The 19,011-nt window shown below is 41.8% G+C and overlaps 2 protein-coding genes across 3 annotated transcripts; one reads left to right on the forward strand and one right to left on the reverse strand.

The window, feature by feature from the left end:
- Positions 1-1,245: 1,245 nt before the first annotated feature.
- On the reverse strand, positions 1,246-7,985 carry LOC133498899 (oocyte zinc finger protein XlCOF7.1-like). Of its 2 annotated transcripts, XM_061816156.1 has the most exons (4): positions 7,697-7,828; positions 6,497-6,844; positions 4,965-5,279; positions 1,246-3,312 (listed from the first exon to the last, which is right to left on the reverse strand). In XM_061816156.1, exons 3-4 carry the CDS (start codon positions 5,209-5,211, stop codon positions 2,483-2,485), a joined length of 1,077 nt encoding a protein of 358 aa, XP_061672140.1. In that variant the 5' UTR covers positions 5,212-5,279; positions 6,497-6,844; positions 7,697-7,828; the 3' UTR covers positions 1,246-2,482. The 2 variants fall into 2 exon arrangements, with proteins under 2 accessions (XP_061672140.1, XP_061672139.1); XM_061816155.1 differs by lacking the exon at positions 6,497-6,844 and having other exon boundaries at positions 7,697-7,985.
- Positions 7,986-14,466: 6,481 nt separating this feature from the next.
- Positions 14,467-17,697, forward strand: LOC133498898 (gastrula zinc finger protein XlCGF57.1-like). Its single transcript, XM_061816154.1, has 3 exons — positions 14,467-14,905; positions 15,686-15,898; positions 16,015-17,697. Exons 1-3 carry the CDS (start codon positions 14,833-14,835, stop codon positions 17,172-17,174), a joined length of 1,446 nt encoding a protein of 481 aa, XP_061672138.1. The 5' UTR covers positions 14,467-14,832; the 3' UTR covers positions 17,175-17,697.
- The last annotated feature ends 1,314 nt before the right edge of the window (positions 17,698-19,011 follow it).

The raw sequence follows: 19,011 nt of genomic DNA on the forward strand, positions 1-19,011 counted from the left end.
TGGCAACCAGTTTAGGGTGTACCCGCCTCCTGCCTTATGATAGCTGGGATAGGTTCCAGCACTCAAACGACCCTTGTGAGGATAAGCCACTCAGAAAATTGAGGTTCTCATTCATTTTGTTCTTTCTGTTTAGACATAAAATGAAACGTATGCTTTGAATTCATGACAGTAGTCTTGTTTTTTTTCCAAACTACTCGTTTTAATTGTCACGCAACTTTGCTGTTTTGAATGAAAAGGACATTTTGTTTTGAATGACAGTATTCTCACGTGGCCTGACTAACTTCAATAAAATAACTCATTGAGAAATGTACTGCATATGCAGTCCTTTAAGATAGATATTTGAATACCCTGTGAACATCCAACGAGTCAAAGGGAAACATCCTTATTTTTGATTACAGTCAAGCTAGGGCATTCAACTAGCTAACATGCAAAGCTATCACAAGAAAACATGAACACAAAGATGCATAATACACAAAGGAAAAAAAAATTACATTAAAGCACAGGTGTCAAACTCAAGGCCGGGGGCCACATCCGGCTCGCCAAATGATTTCATGTGGCCTGTGAAGGCAAATCATGTGTATCAACTTTATGATTTTTTTTTTCCGTACCAAAATTTCAAATTGTCATATCAAAAATGATAAGGCTGAGATATTGCAAGTATTTTTGTGTAACCAAGAATCAACAATAGTTGAAAAACCCATTACCAATTAAACTAGTTAATAAATTTCATGTGTAAGTATGATGGGGTGATTAAAGAGTTTTATGGTTTTTTTAATCATAGTGGCCCTTGGATGGAAACCATAACTGCAATGTGGCCTGTGACAAAAATGAGTCTGAGACCTGTGCTCTAAAGGCTCTTTCACTTGAGGTTTGACCCTCCATTACGTTATGCGAAGACGGCGTCAGCGTGTTTTGACGTGACGCCAAGCATTGCGTTAAAGCAGAGCACATCTGACGCTCAGCGCCACATCATCGGATAGAAAAATTTTGTTTTGGGGAGCTTTGACGCGGTGACATCGTAAAGCTCCTCTAATCAGAATCAGCTTTAATGGCCAAGAAGCAAGAATGTAACAACACACAAGTAATTTGTCTCGGGCAAATGTGCAAGAATTCACATAATGGGAGCAAAGTTGGCCGCATGATTTCTGTACGCAATTTTGAAGGAGTTGTACTATAAAAGGCAACAGGGAAATGGAGGAAGCCATAATTGCAATTACTGTAGTCCAAACTTTGGGTCACCCAAAAAAATGATACAGGGTTGTCTGTGCAGGAGGCTTTCAAACTCCCTAGTAAAACTCACAAAATTACACCTTGTTTTTCCAACAACGACATTTATATTACAGAGTTGCAGTCCATTCAACGGCAAAAGCCTCCCGACTTCCTTCTGGACTGTGACGTTACCACTTCAAAATATGGGATGGCCGCATACCCGTTGCTGTACTTTTTATGCAGGCGCGTTTCATACTGCAGAAACTGCAACGTGAGAAGGCCTTCATAGTTTCAGACAGATGGTATCGGCCTCACAGTTCCAAGGACCTGGGTTCAAATCCCGGCACCGCCTGTGCACTTTGCATGTTCTCCCTGTGCCAGTGTGGGGTTTTCTCCAGGCACTTTGGTTTCATCCCACATCCTCAAAAACATACATTGGGAGGGTAATTGAAGATTGGAAATCGCACCAGTGTGAATGGTTGGTTGTTTCCATGTGCCCTGCGATTGGCTGGGAACCAGTTCAGGGTGTGCCCTGCCTGTCACCTGTAGATAGCTGGGATTAGCTCCGGCACTCCCAAGACCCTTGTGAGGATGACTAACTCAGAAAATAGATGGATGGTATCCAAGGCGCATGCATTAACAGAACTAATGTGGTGCCTGCTTTTTAAGCAGACTTACACAGTATCAGCATTCAAAACTAAAATAATGCTTTGCTGCCACTACATTCTAACATAGCCATTTGTCAACTAGGACGCAAAATTACATCACACAATTCAAATAAAAATAACACTCATATAGGAAAGCAACATAAACGGAAGTCCAGGAAAAATCGGACCATATCTGGCCGGCAGGGCTCGAAGATGGCCCTTGAAGTCTGTATGAAGCCCAAAGCACAACAGCAACTGAGGCCTCTTTATAGTCCTGTGCTCAACAACGGCCACATTGCATCACTTGCCCTACACATTGCCCCGCGCTACTCATCTGCATAGCTTATGCGTCGCCTGCCGTGCACATTTTCAAGACTGTGAGCACAGGTTGCACTTGAGTATAAAGGCAAACTGCGCACGGGAGTAAAGAGAGGCCTTAAATAATTACTGGTGCAGATAAGGAAATTGAATAAAGATGACCTTGATAATCAATCACTTGTACAATGATTTGTAGACTACTGCACGGCAAAACAGAGCATTCAAAACACTTCAGAATAATACAATTAAATAAAAACAATGTGATCTGCTTTGGGTGCCGCAGTTCTGTGGGGCACTACAGTAATAATTTACTTCTTTTTATGTATCTGCATGTGTCTAGTCATATTGGACCTCTGAGCAAAGCGTCCACCACAAACTGAACAACTAAATGGTTTTTCTCCTGTGTGTACTCTCACGTGTTTTTCCAGACTTTCACCTCTTGAAAACTTTGCTCCGCAAAATGAGCAACTAAAGGGTTTTTCTCCCGTGTGGGTTCTCATGTGTTTTTTCATACTTTGTTTTACAGTGAATCTTGTGCCACAAATCGAGCAACGAAAGGGTTTCTCTCCTGTGTGCGTTCTCATGTGCAATTCCATATGTTCCTTTCGAGAGAATGTTTTCCCACAAACTGAGCAACAAAATGATTTTTCTCCCGTGTGTGTGTGCTTGTGTCTGATCCAATGCGAGTAACAAGTAAAACCTTTGCCACAAACTGAGCAGCTGAAATAGTCTTTCAGCATGTTGCATTTCTGCCGTTTTTGAGAACTTTTCCCGTTACGACTTGTCTCATTTTTAGAACGATTTGACTGGTTGTCATCACCTTCGCAGTGTGCGTCGCTCTTGAAAGGCTCTGCTGTGTCGTCGCTGTCTGACATTGGCGCAAAGAGGCTGTCTTGTGGTGGCCCCCCACGGCCGTCTCCACTTGGACTGTGATGACTGAGCTGTGACCACTCGGGTTGTACGTCTTCCTTTTCTTCGCTCTTCACAGAGCCACCAGCAAGTGGCAATTTGCTCAAATCAGCCTCCTCATTTTCCTCTTCAAAGTGGGGGCGCTGTCGATGCTTCAGCTCCATACTGGAGATCCCCCACAGCGGCCGAGGGGAAAGTTCTTCCTGGCGAGCAATCAGCTGCTGGACGTCTGCAGGACACAAGCATCACAGTTGAGATCGTGTGGGCCTATGTGTAAAGTAATATGAGGCCAAGCGGTCTTTTCCAAACTAAAATAACTTTCAGACATACTTGTAGGCAGCCATAGCTACCATGTTTTTGTGTATGTTAGCAGTGAACAAAGTCAACACACAGACGGGCAATGTTTAACTTAAACTTGAAAGAATGTGGACTGTCAACAATGGCATAACAGGTGGGTCAAAGTTGTTGACATCGTAGGCCGGTATAATTGGGTGACTTCAATAATGTTGGAACCTCTAGTGGTAAGATGGAACCCCAATAACTTCTCCATCATATCACGCGGTCATTATCCATGTCTATGGCTGGTATAGCGCTCGTGCATGTGACATCACAGTTTGCACAGCGCCATATTGCCGGCCAAAAAGAGTTCTCGACAGTGTGGGGGACATTCAACCGGAGCAGAATTTTCACAATCCCCAAGAATTGTTATGGTTATCACAACAGATGAGACAGATATTCAAAGAGATCATTCTATGGAATACCATCTGAAAAAACAGAAAATATCAATGGATTTTGGCAATTAAACATGTTTGATGGTGCCCAACCAAAAAACCCACATGCCTGTGTAGACATCGCTTTATTTCAGGTAGGAATTATTCTTCTCAATCTCAAATTACCAAGAAGTATTTGTAATGCCAAATTGGCTCATTTGAGAACAATGCGTATTTAAAAAAAAGAAAATAAACCGTCTGTCGCAGCAGAGAGGTTAACATGTGGACTCAATTGCTTCTGTGTACGTTCCGTGGAGACGACTCTGTCCTTTTTTTTTTTTTTTTCAATTATAATGAATGAGAGGTCATTTATTTAAATATTGGTATTTGTATTGAATAGTAGCTGAAAAGATTGATGGATTCCGGCAAAGGTTAACGTGGGGCCGAATGCTTCCACGTTCACAAGCCGTCTCCCTGTCACTATGTCGGATTTATTCCTGATTGAGAGCAGATCCAGCAACGAAGTATTTGTATGCGTCCAGATGTTTCTACACTTACAAACTTTTCTGTGAAAATGTCAGACTTACTTACCAGATACATGTGTAGATCTGGTTATCCAAGACAAATGGAAGCGAATTAAAATTTGAATTTCTTATCGGTGAATACATCGACTTCGGCATTAAATATGGGTCCTCTATGCCAAGTGTCTGTCATTTTTCCACGTACCTTCATTTATTATCACCTTCTAAATGTTTAACGGTATCAGACAAAACTCTGGGCGTCGTGCTATAACACATATTTTCGTTTCAGCTCAATGGACTTAACATTGAACAATATGGCCAGTCACGTGATTTCGGTGACGTAAGTGCACAAGCTCTATACTGCCCTTGCATCTCAGCAAGGACAATAAATTTCTACTTGGCAGGATTGAGAATGTTTTACCATAAACTGAGTACCAAAAGTGTATTTTCTCCTGTATGTCCACAGTTTCATCTCTAGGTAAATTTGTACTACAAACCACGCACTGAAACTTTTTTCCCCGTCTGCGGCTTATCACGTGCATGCTTCGAGAAAAACGTCTGCCACAAATTGAGCAGCGCAAATGTCCGTTAAGCGTGACAGGTTTTCTATTTCAGAGTCAGTTGAGAGAATTTCATTTGTTTTTCATCACCTTTAAACCCTGCCTCGCTGCTCGTGGGTTCTTCTTTGTAACTGTGTGACAGAAGAGCTAAGAGATCATCTGGTGGTGGTCCTCCAGGGTGGTCACCACTTGGACTGCGATGATGAAATTTTGACCATTTAGCTGGTTGGTCTTTATAGCCTTCACTATACATGGAGACACCATTCAGTGGCGACTTGCAGACACCAGCCTCCTCTTCTTCCTCTTTCACGAGGATGGGCTCTGGATATTCTTTCATCAAACTGGACCTCCCCCACTCCGGCTCTGGGGCGTGTTCCTCCTGGCGATCAATCAGCTGGTCGACGTCTGCATGAAATAAACACAGCTGAGCTCACATGGATCAAATAGTCTAAGCTATCATATGTGTTTACAAAGTCAGACTGGTCAAAGTTGTCCGATCGGACAAAAAGAGCTTTCACGTGTGTTGGTGACCAACTTAAGTATCAGAATTGAGAGAAAATCACGTGGGCTAGTCAAATTTTTTAAGGAAATCCCAAGTCACTGTGGTAAAAATCAAGAAAGTCAACTCGAGTCCCGACTCAATTTCAAACTAGTTGGAGTCAGGTCATTACTTGAGTTACACAAGTCAAAATGTCAAGTTAAACAATCCTGCGCAATCACCATAGTAGTCATTTTGTATGCGCACACGTGGCTGTACTAGCACGTTACACTCTGTATAGACCATTTACGACTGACGTCAGACACCTTCCTATTTAGAACACGGGCGCAATTTTGGTTTGGTGAATTCACATAAACACACGTAACTAAGCAGAAAACATTTTGTCATGATCCTGCGCTGATTGGGAGGTGCACACCTGCGCCTCATGCAGCCTGATTATGCTGTGGATTTATATGACCGCGATGACAACTGGCCGGCGCCACTTCGTTTGATCTTCATGTCCCGTTCGTGTGCTCCGGTATCCTTGATCGAACCTGTGTGTACCGACCTTCGCCCGTTCTCCGACCACCCTTGTAAGCCTGACTCCTTCGTTACTTCTGCCTGCGTTGATTGTTCCCCTGTGTACCGACTCCTGCCTGTCCGCTCATCTGCTCTCTTCGCCCGACGTCCCAACTACCGCTGCTGCACCGGACTAACTGCTCGATCCCCTACCTCTGCATATAATAAACGTTTCTCCTTGAACTACCTTGCATCTTCCGAGTCCTGCATTTGGGTCCTACTCTCGCTCCGATGGGACGTGACACATTTCAGAAAGGCGTATGAATGGGGGCTCACTGTTATGTTATCAGTTGCTCAAATGAAAGTGGGCGTTTGTAAAGCATATTTCTTTCGACTACCAGCTGTGATCAAGAACCAGTGCGAGAAAACGGAGCAGTTATCAACCACATGCCGACAACTGTACCTGTCTCCACTTGAGACTCGTCCCGGTCGAACCTCCCTCTCGGTAACAAAAACAAAAATCATAATCTACAGTTCTTTCGTTAGTATAATCAACATAATTTTAACACAACACTGACTGTAATCACGCGGTACATATTTAAATTGCATTGTGCAGTAAACTAACCTTAGCAGTGTGGAGACACATGTTGCTTACAATAGATGACGAACCCAGCTATTGATGAATCGGTTGTAGGCCTCCAGACCTTTGTAATTCTTTAGTTGGTCCACGGTATAAGCGCTTGTCGAGAAGAGGAGATAGTGGACGATGTCTTGATAGGTTACCGACGCCCACAGTTGTGCGCTCCGTTTGTGTTTCTCCAAGGCATATGTGTCGATATTGTCCATCAATGCACAGTTCTTGTCGTAACGGTTTCTTGAAACAACATCTAATTAGGACTGATAACTTTCCAAAGTCTTTTTAGCCATCATGTGTCACTTTTAACAGTCGTGCGGACATTTTTGTGACTCCAATCTGTATGCAAAAGGCACAGAGTGACCCCAGTCAACATGGGCAGGTGCCGCGGATGAAGTCACGTGGTCGAAAACAGTCTATTGTGAATCCCTTTGTTTTATCAATGCAATGTGTAACTGACAGCTAGCTTAGTTAACGTTTGACAATCGTGACTTTCAAATGTAAACAGACAAGACTTGTCAAGTATCATGAAAAACAAGTCAAAGTCCAACATCTAGCACATTTTAGCCAACTAAGTCCCAAAATTGACTAATTAAATCTTACTCAATTCAAGTTATGTGGTTCGAGTGACCTATCTTTGGTCCCAAAGACAAAGTTTGTTTGTCAGCTGCGGTTCCCATTCGCCCCAAAGAAAGGAAACGTGATCATGGCGAAGGGCAGCAGTTCACCACGGTGGGACCATTTAAAGTTAGAAAAAGTATATGCGTGTAACCCAACATTATGACGCCGTGAGGTCCTAAACACATGATGCATACATTTCATACATAAGAATCCAATTGTTATGACTGTAAAAGCATCGAATAGTTAACGTGACTGTGAGGCAACGTTCCAAGTAGACGATTGTGAAAATCAAGATGGCGGCCATAGGCTTGTTTTGCTTGTTAGTTAAACTGAGACCGTAGCAATTATATTGTAATTACACATACATATGTTCTTCGCTTTACTCGATGTTTGACATCATGTAACCTTTGTTGGTCATGGAATGCTAAAGCAATCTAAATGTGACTCCAACGAAGTCCTACTATTTTGGGCTCACGGCATAGTAAAATACAAGATTATTACAGTTATCAACGGCGGGAAAAAGAAAAGAAAATTGTAAAGTTTATGAGGAATGAAGTTCCAGGTACAGACCTTCGATGCGTACAATTTGAGTCTTGTAAACGGCTTCCAGTTGTCGTCGGTGTCGCTCGTTCTCCTCCCTCGCTCGACAAAGTTGCTCCTTGTAGGACGCGATCGTTCCCTCAAACAGTCCGAAGATTTCGTCAGCGGCTGCAATGAGTCGCTCCCTTACCAACTCCTTCAACATTTTGATGTTTTCGGCAGTTCAACGAGCACACGAGACCAAGTTGCCGTCCAGATTCAACGCAGTCCGCTAGGCTGAGTCTTCTTCCTCTTATGTTGGGGATTTACAAAGCAATTTATCGGTGCATTACCGCCATCTAGCGGAATAGAATATCTTTTCAGTTAAGGGAGTAATATTACTGTTTCTATTATGGTAATAATACAGTAACAATCAGGAGTAAAATACTGATAGGTTCGTTTAGTCATGTAAGTAAAAGGTTTAAAATTCTCCATTCACAACTTTTTTCAAACAGATATGCCTTTAAGCTTCCTCCCAGAGACCTTCTTTCAAATATGATTTCTTTAAATTCATATTGCATGGATTTATATCATTGTCGGTTCAAACACCAAGCAGAAACAAACAAACAAAAAAACACCCAATCGTAACTCTTGCCCCTGTTGTCACGTAAACTATAAAAACGTCTGGAAGCCCAACTTTTTTCTTTTTTTTTAATGAAAAATGTAACCAACCATGATAAAAATGTTACCAAAGATACGAAAGTTGCGGGAGGGGGGGTGCTAAACTAGCTAAACTTACTTTTTTCCCAGTTTGTGTTTCACAAATCAGAATCAGCTTTATTAGCCGAGTATCTTTACAGGACACACAAGAAATGTGTATGTGGTACTTTAAGCCACTCTATTATGACAACAAACAGCCATTATGACAAAATATACATTCAGGACATTAAAAAAAACATGCATAGTGTGTCATTGACCAATGGAAGTGTACCCACGAGTGTGGTATTGCTGATATAATGGCAATTGTGCAAATGATGCAGTCCTCAAGGAATAAATACAGAATTATGAAATCTATTTCAACATATTTTTAGTCTAGTTAATTGTCCCAACGTGTTCACCTTTCTTTTGTAGTGAATGGAACTTGCGGTCAACAAACAAAACTGTCAGACTGTATTTGGGCTGTCCACCAATACGTCTGAAAGTTTCCTAATCCATCAAACTGTGACATTATTGTTTTCATTAGAAAAATGACTGCATGGCTGTAGTTTTAGTTCCACAACTGACTTGCTTTTCCCCAGTAGGCATCCGGCAGCTAATTGGTCGTCTGGAAGAACTTCCCTCTCAGCTCCAGGTCGTGAGCCCCAGTTTGGAGCAAGCAAGTCTGCATCCCACCCACGTTATAAAAAAAAGACGGAGAGTCACAGCCTCCCCGTGTAAAAGAGGAAGAGGAGGAGGCTGATGTCAGCAAGTTTCCAATGGCTGGAGTTTTTGTGGAGGGTAAAGACTACAAAGACGAACCACACAAGTGGTCAGAGCTTTATCATCACAGCTCGAGTGAAGATCATTGTGGAGGACCACCACCAGACAACCTCTTAGCTCCACTGTCGGGCAATGACAACATGGAAGAACCTTTGAGAAGCGACATAGACTGTGAAGGTGATGTCAAACAGTTGAAATGCTCTGAAAATGAAACAACTGGCAACAAGGAAACAACGAAAATGCAGAAAAAACGTGTCATCTGCTCAGTTTGTGGGAAAACTTGTGTTAGTATGATAATTCACATGAGAACCCACACAGGAGAAAAACCCTTTAGGTGTTCATATTGTGGTAAAAGCTTCAGTGTTAAACCAAACATGACAAAACACATGACAACACACAGGGGAAAAACCTTTTGGTTGCTCATTTTGTGGTAAAACATTTGCATATGAGCATCATATGGTCAAACACATGAGAACGCACACTGGGAGAAAACCCTTTCATTGTACATTTTGTGGTAAAACATTCTCTTGAAAGGAACACGTGGAATCACACATGAGAACACACAGAGAAAAAACGTTCAGTTGTTCATTGTGTGGTGAAAAATTCTCCATTAGGCCATACATGGACGCACACATGAGAACACACACGGGAGAAAAACCTTTGAGTTCCTCAGTTTGCTGCAAAACATTCAATCACAAACAAAATACGGTGGCACACTTAAAAACACACTCAAAAGAAAAACCCTTTAGTTGCTCAGCTTGTGGTAAAACATTTTCTCAAAAGCCATGTATGGTATCACACATGAGAACACACACAGGAGAAAAACATTTTAGTTGCTCGATTTGCAGTGTAAAGTATTCTCGGCAGTCCAGTTTGACTGCACACATGGGGACACACAACAAGGCAAATTAAACATTTTATAGTACTGTGCCACCCTACAAAACAGTAGCATCCGAAGCAGACCATGTTTTATTTTGGTTGAATTTTATTCCACTGAATTACTGTAAAAGTGTCATCTGTAGAGTACATTACAAATAATCTTTGTCATGTTCATTGTCCTGCAAAGATGATTCATCAACACTGTCTTCACTTAATTTTGGTGTCTTCACTGGTGATATTTTACTCCTGTGTTTGTGTTGTTCTTAGAGCTTTTCCAAGAATGTGAGGAGCTAGTGTTGTGTGTGTTTATGAATAAAAGTGCCATTGTCCCAATTACTTCTGGTCCTAACTGTATTCTCAAAATGTGAATATCGTGTGTAATGGGTTCAAAAGCAGTATGAAACATAGATGTATTGCTATAAGTCTTTTTATGTTTGTTTTGTTTTGTACTTTTTCTATTAAGACAGTTCAACTTCTGAGCTATTTGTAGCTGCTTATGCGACTCTTATCTTGAGGAGTCGTCAAAACTGCCACACGATGGCAATACTGTGTTCGTACAACTCAATGACGTAGAATAAAAACTAGACAGGCACAGACCTCTTTCACGTGGTAATTCGGGTTCATTTTCTGGTCAGGACAAAACATTGCTTTGGGTGCCATTTCACGATAAAGTTGACATCCTTGGATATCCTTACAATTGTACATTGTGAGACATAATATTTTAATACTTTAGGTTTAGCTATTTTGGTGTCAATATGGTCAATTCCTGTTGTGGTGTTCGCTGTCAAAACCGTGTAGGCGGTTGCAGAGAAGTAACTTTTCAACAGTATGTGTGTTTCAGTTTAACCGTCATAATAAATTATTATAATTATGGATGTACAAAATATATCATTACAATATTATGAAGGTCTGTACCTCCTATTGCATATGTATGTGTCAATGTATCCTTTAAACGTTCCTGGGCATGCTGCAAATGTTTAGATTGTGTTCATGTCTCTAGGGATTAAAAAAATCCCAATTATATAGATTTCTCGCATCGTTTTCCATAACAATGTGTGTGTATTGTTTACCATGATTTTTGCCCTGACCGGAAGTCAGAGGCTGTTGACCATGGCGTAACCAATGTTGGTTGCAGAGTGCGCAGTCGAGTTTTCATTTTACGTCACTGGTACCAAGAGAGGAACTGTGGTAGTGCATGCGCAAGTCTGGTGTGGCGAAGAAATATGTTAGAATAGTACAGGACGTGTATGAGGGCAGCAGAACAGCGGTGAGGTGTGCCGTTGGTGTGTCAGAAGAATTTAAGGTGGAGGTGGGACTGCATCAGGGATCCGCGCTGAGCCCCTTCCTGTTTGCGGTAGTAAAGGATAGGCTGGCAGATGAGGTTGGACTGGAATCCCCTTGGACCATGATCTTCGCAGTTGATATTTGTGATCTGCAGTGAAAGCAGGGAGCAGGTGGAGGAACAATTAGAAAGATGCCTGGTACGTTTTACCACAAAATGTACAATGAAAGGGTTTTTCTCCAGTGTGCGTTCTCGTGTGTTTGACCATATGATGCGTATATGTAAATGTTTTGCCACAAAATGAGCAACCAAACGGTTTATCCCCTGCATGTGTTCTGATGCGCGTTACCATGTTTGGCTTAACAGTGAAGCTTTTACCACAATATGAGCACCTAAAGGGTTTTTCTCCTGTGTGGGTTCTCATTGCGGCCGCTGAGGAAATCTTCAAATTGTTTGAAAGAACCGTCACGTCGTACGAGGAGCAACTTGGCCGACCGAGGGAGGAGAGCGAACGACACCCATGACAACTGGAAGCCGATTGCAAGGCCCAAATTGTGATGTACGTCGAAGGTCTGTTCACGAAAGTACTCTTTAATGTTATTCACCTTTTTTCAACCTATCGTTGATTATGTTTGTGGTGCCAAAAAGGATGTGTGTGTTTCTTTCGGTTTGTCCCTTTCAGGGTCGCCACAGCGTGTCATCTCAGATGAACGCATATATATGTTTGGCACAATTTTTACGCCGCATGCCCTTCCTGACGCAACCCTTCTCAGGTGGTGCCAAAAAGGATGAGGGGGGAAAAAAAGATCAGAGGTCAGATATCCTCCACTACTAAACTTAGTTAGGTACGTGTATCTAAATAGACGATCGCAAAGGACCCCAGTTTGTAAGAGTCAAATAAGGTTGAAGAGGTTTATGCCAGTTTTTAATGTTGCAAATTGACATCTTCTTGCCTAGAAATCATTTGAAAAGAAAAAGAAAAATTTGTCACTGAAACCTTGAAAAATAAACTAAATTGCTGTTTTTGGTTGAAAACGAGATGTTTAAACGGGCGATTATCGGGTTTTTCATTACCATCCGTTCGAGCCATCTCATTTTCCATGTAAAACTGAGAGTAAGTGCATCGTCACGTCTTCATCCATCCATCCATCCATATGTTTTCCAAGCCGCTTATGTATGCTTATAGAGAAGCATTCTGTTTACTACAGCAAAGTAATAACTTCTAGACAACGCATATGTTATCGAACGGTCTTCACGTTTGCCAGTATGGCGAAAGTCTTGGAGAGAAAAGATGAAGGTCGTGCCAGGGAAATTGATAAAAACCTCGGGGTAAAATACTGTTTCAGATGGGCATGGCTTGAAAAATGAGTGTAACTGTGCAGATTGGAACGAAAACTGTATCAACATCTCTAACCGAACACATAGAAAAAGTGGACGTTCCCGGCAAAGTGTTGGGCACTCTGTATTCCGATAGGAGCAAAAAATATCCGGGAGCATATCCAAACCAGGAAACACAAAGGTAAGTTGGACGTAAATTTCTCAAATATTATATAATATTATATAATTGACAACTGTTAATACCTATCCTATCTGTAGCACTGGCCCTGTAAATCACGCATTTTATCGCTCACTTTCATATTTCATGATCACCATTTAACAGTCTGTTTTATAAAAAAAAAAAAAAAAAATGTTCGTGCCCACAGGGGGTGCACAATACAGTGCACAAAAAGCTAATTCTGCATTTTGAATTCACATGAACTATATTTATTGCAGATAAACTTCTAAATCTTTGAATGAAACGCAATACAAAATTAATGTGGAGCGCTTGAAAGGAAACATCTCCATAGAGAAGAAAGACTGCCTTCATGGTTAGTTTCTAGAATTCAGCCGCAAGATGGGAGTCACCTGTCGTAAAAGCACCATTGAAGAAGAAATGGGCAGAAATTGGCGCGGCTGGGTGGTGACGCAGAACTGACGCGACAGCAAGGACAACTCAAGTGGCGGCGTGGGGGGGGGGGGCTTAAAAAAACGTTGCGACGAGGGAATAACAATCTGACTGCTAGGCCAAAACAATGACGTCGGACGAGGGGAGCGACCGTGAACCCGATGCCAAGAATCACATCGTGTTGTACATTAAAGGTCCGTCAGTCTTATACTTTGCACATTAAATGAATTAAGTAAATGGCTCGTCTCTTTACTTTTCATGATGTGGCATTTCCCAGCAATACGGAATGCTGCCCTGGCGTCACGTTTGTTGTCAGTTCCAACCTGAAAGTCGTTTGTTCAAAGTAAGCATTTTTTTTTTTTTTTAGCCTAGACTAAAATTAACATTTGAGATGGCGATGTCGTTTTCTTGCATTGCCCTAAAGTGCTTACTTTCTGCACAATGATGCAAGGCAGAAGAGGAATGTGTTGTCATCTTTCACGTCCTTGTTTTCAACCAATTACGCATTCACTAGTGCAGCTGGCCACCACACAACCATAAAAAAATAATTCATGTTTTCCCTTATTACCTAGCTCTTTTTTTAACCATACAGTATATCCATCCATCCATTTTCTTCACGGCTTATACTCACGAGAGTCACTGGAGCCTATCCCAGCTGTCAACGGGCAGGAGGTGGGGTACACCGTGAACTGGTTGCCAGCCAATCGCACGGCACATTGAGACAAACAGCCGCACTCGCAATCACACCTTGGGGCAATTTAGAGTGTCCGATTAATGTTGCATGTTTTTGGAATGTGAGAGGAAAGCAGAGTGCCCAGAGGAAACCCACGCAGGCACGGGGAGAACATGCAAAGTCCACACAGGCGGGTCTGGGATTGAACCCGGGACCTCAGAACTGTGAGGCCACCGCTTTACCAGCTAAACCACTGTGCCGCCCCATACAGTATATAGCGTACAAAATTTAGAAGAATGACCCCCCCCCCCCCCAAAAAAAAAAAAAAAAAAAAACAGTGGCCCGCGTAGATTTACAGACTTTCCCACCCACTAATGAACCAGTGGCAAACTAACACAACGTTTGCCTATGTGATATGTAGACACGCCCTTGCCGTCCAAAACAAACAAACACGTGGTCGGCGTGACGTCAATGATAAGTATCTATCCCACATGAAATGAAGCGTGAAGGGATGGCGTTATGGTCAATGGCTTGACGTCATATTATAGCGACGTCTCTGTTAAATGACGAAATCAAGGAGCGGACGCAATGACGTAGCATTTCTCCAACCATTTGTCCCTCCTTCTTGACTTTTTTTTGTCGTGATCGAGGGGGTGGGGGTGCAATTAATTCCTGAAATGTCATCTTTCTTTCTCGGCGCTCATCTTGAAGCGTCTTCAAGTCCGCCGCAACATGGCAGCCACACATCGGATATTGCTGCTGTAAAAACCACCATCGAAGAAGAAAAAGGCAGATGTTAGCGTAGCTTAGAGACCCCAGCTAAATGACGCCTCGACCACCGGATTAAATCGAGTGGATAGAAACATTAAAAAGTTCTAGTCGTTGGGAAGGGAGCGACTAAAAATATATTCCGACTGATTAACAGGACAATGGCGTCCTCCGAGCAGAAAGCGCGACAACGTAAACAACTCGAAAATCACGTCGCTTTACACATACGACAAGGTTTGTGGAGTTTTTAACGCGTTTTCACTAAAGAAGTAAGTCAAAATAAATAATATTCATTGTGAAGTGACAGTAATAAAAGTAGGAATTAAGACAATGCATGTGGATAAGCGTGTTAGCTCACTCATTATGTACTAATTTTAATGGACTATGTGTATTATAGATTACTGGTCTTTATGACAAATACAAACATATTTAAAATAAATACAAGCATATTTAAAAAAGAAGGGCATTCGGCAAAAATATTAAATACATAAGGACTGCACTAAAATGTTGAGTAACTTAAGCTCATCACAAGAGTGCACATACTCACAAATTAAGATCAGCTCTCTAAACAGGAGACCCACATATGCATCTATAGAAGTAATGTAAAACGTAATAGTCATCTCTGTAAACAAACTGTGTTTCAAACAAAGGGGTTCACAGAAAGGGTTCAAAATAGACATGAAAGGTAACTCATTGAGAATAAAGTACAGCATCAATGTTGCACTTTGTTTCCACACTGCACAATTCCATACACAAATAAAACCCTTGCGAAAAATAAATAAATTGAAAACAAACAGCCCAGTTACTGGTAACTATTCACTGTTTCGACAGACTCATTGGCATCTGCTATTTGGACTAATGACGCACAAAAAAACTGCGTTCGACTGCGCTTGGGCTGTCCACTGATCTGTCTGAACGTTTACTTCCTCGTCATACAATGACGATTATGCTGTTTTTGATTGAAAACTTGTCAACTACCTGGTAGAAGTCAGTCACATTACCTGTGTCCTGCAGATGTCCAGAAGCTGATTGTTCTTCAGGAAAAGCATTCCCCAAAGTTGCAGGAGAACAGTTTGGACCGAGAAGCTCCACAGACCTTCCACAACAAAAAGGAAGATGAAGATCCACACCTCCCACACGTTAAAGAGGAAGAGGAGGAGGCAGACGTCAGCAACTTGCTATTGACTGCTGACTCTGTGAAGAGTGAAGATGGCAAAGACAAACCACGTGAGTTGTTTGGTAAACACTACTTGTCCAAGTCTGACTTTATACCACACATCTTATTGTACCATATATTCGTCTCACGTGAGCTCAACTGTGTATGTGTTGTTTTTGTCCTGCAGGTCTTCGGCAGCTGTTTTTTTATCAGGAAGAACTTCCACCTCAGTCGCTGTGGGGGACCTCTAGTTTGCAGCAAGAGCATCCACAGCACTTCCACGTTAAAAACGAAAAGGAGGAAGCTGACATTGGTAAATTGCCACTGACTGAGGTCTCTGTGGAGACTGAAGACAAAAAACTCAAGTTGTCACAACTTACTTGTCATAATCCAAGTGGAGAACCCTGTGTAGGACCACCACCGGACAACTTCTTAGCGCCACTGTCAGACGGTGATGACATTGAAGAATCTTTGTCAAGCGCCATCGACTGTGATGGTGATGAGAAACAGTTGAAATGCTTTGGAAAGGAGACCATTCTTAGCAGCAAGGAAAATTCACAAACGCGTGGAAAATGTTTTACCCACTCGGTTTGTGTCGAAAATTTGGCGAAAAGACAACACACTATTAGCTACATTCAAACACACGCAGGAGAAAAATCCTTTCCCTGTTCACTGTGTGCCAAAAGATTCTCTCGAAAGGAACATTTGGACTCGCATTTGAGAACACACACAGGAGAAAAGCCCTTTTGTTGCTCAATATGTGGTAAACGGTTCTCTGTCAAGCCAAACATGTTATCACATATGAGAACCCACACCGGTGAGAGACCATACCGCTGCTCAATGTGTGAGAAAACATTCTCTCATAAGGCGCATGTGGCATCGCACATGAGAAAACACACAGGAGAAAAACCTTTTAGTTGCTCCACTTGCGGTAAAACATTCTCTCATAAGCCAAACTTGGTGACACACATGAGAACACATACAGGAGAAAACCCCTTTTGTTGCAGGGTTTGTGGTAAAACATTCTCTCGAAAGGAACACGTGGCATCGCACATGAGAACACATACAGGAGAGCAGCCATTTTGTTGCTCAATTTGTGGTAAGGGATTCACTTTAAAGCCGAACATGGTATCACACATGAGAATACACACAGGAGACAAACCCTTTGGCTGCTCAACTTGCGGCAAGACATTTTCTCGAAGGCCAAACATGTTCGCACACATGAGACTGCACACAGGGGAAAAACCTTTTTGTTGCTCATCTTGTGGAAAAACATTCTCGAGAAAGCCAAACATGGTAAAACACATGAGGATACACAAAGGAGAAAAACCCATTCATTGCTCCTAGTGTGATAAAAATTTCCTCTCGTAGGCCACACGAGGTAAAACACAACACACTGTTTTAACTGTTTTGGCAAAATATTTGTTGAAAAGAATTTCACTGCACATATGGACACTAAAAGAGAACATGTTTTACAGTATTCTCTGCAATACTGCAGCATTTGAAACAGATCACATTGTTACTGCGTTTCTTCCTAAATGTTGCAAATGTTTTATGCTCATAAGATGTTTAAAATGCCCTGTAATTACAGTTATGCTGTAAATGTACCACAAATGAGTATTTTAAAGGATACGTTATCACTTCAAACTTATCTTGTCTTAATTCATCTTCTAGAAAAATGCGCTAGAAAAAAATATACACAAGCGGGGCTCCGTGCTCTGTGACTTCTGCTTACAACCCAGGCTAAACATCTCCCGCGAATATTGTACGCTTATAACTGTTTGCCAATATTCTTAATGTGTAAATAAAAATGTAACAATGAACTACACTTTTGAGAATGGAAAATAGAAAAAAAATAAATAAAAAATGCACAGACAGTGAAGCTCTGCCATTTCTTTGCATTTTTTTTTCCTTTTTATATTTTCTGCATCCTCTCTGGGTTGTATAAGGACTTCCCAGTCATTTTCCACTGCATAATTAGAAGTTCTGTGTATCCAGTCAAATGTTTTCAAACAGAAGGACGTTTGTTTCTTTGGACCACCTGCAACAAATTAGTACTTGCTAAGCAATATTGTTTCATACAAAACACTGGTTTGGGGGAGCAAATGTAATCAAATTTCTTTTTCGGGTACAGTAGCCTGTTACAATGCTTGCTACTCAAAATGGCGGTCATTTTGGAGTAATGCATTACTGATTTCACTGTTACATTTTTTAAAATATACATATAAGTATTTTACATTATAGGCACACATACGTCTTGTGGGCCTCAGGGGGGATCCTGGGCTTAGTGCCTGACTCCAATTTCTCCAGGGTCAGAGGTCATTGGCAGATGAGCTCTTGGGTGTGAAGAGAATGAAAGAAAAATGCAGTTTATCTTCACAGATTCTTGTGTGATGGAGCGGCAATCCACGCTACACTGGGATGGACGATATCAGAGGATTGGTCGCCGACAGACGTCCCACAACTACCCGGGATCTTAATGTCGTGCCGGCACCGTCGCCTCCCCGTGGGCCGACCCCGTTGCAAACGTTGCGTCTCGGTCAAGTAGATGGATTTTGCCATATCTAAATTAATGGCATGATCCAATAGCTATTTGGGGATGTGTTCGTTTAGCATCGCACCGATTACCTCCTCAAACTCAAGCGCTGCGGATCCAGTCTTCGGTATAACATTCCAACAATCTCCAGTTTGAACACACATGTACTGTATTATCAATACTTCAATTTGTCATAATCACTCATCTCGTCCTTATGTTATCTAAAGATTAGTTTCTATAACGTCCTCTTTTTGTGTTTGTTGAAATAATGTACACGACGTAACGAGCTTCAGTATGTGGCAGCGTTTAAGACATGAGACTGAACAAATGTCCCCTGTTTTTACGAACACTCGGTGCTTCTACAAAGAAAACCTCGGCTGGAATATTCTTGAGTTTAAATTGTTTCACTGAAAGGTAATTTTTGTTTTGTAGGCCAAAAGTAGAGCGCTAACATTAGGATCATTGTCAATTCATCACTTTACCCAACAACCAACATACAAGATTGTATAAAATAAATGGAAAGTAAGAAAGTACGTCTGCAATTTTGTTTTTATTCTACGTGACCACTAGGGTGGCCCCAGGTCATCTTTGTCTTCTTCAGTCTTGACAGAGACAGCAGTCAAGCTAACGTCAGCTTCCTCCTCTTCC

Source organism: Syngnathoides biaculeatus, chromosome 4 (genome assembly GCF_019802595.1).
Source record: "Syngnathoides biaculeatus isolate LvHL_M chromosome 4, ASM1980259v1, whole genome shotgun sequence".
Classification (NCBI taxonomy): domain Eukaryota; kingdom Metazoa; phylum Chordata; class Actinopteri; order Syngnathiformes; family Syngnathidae; genus Syngnathoides; species Syngnathoides biaculeatus.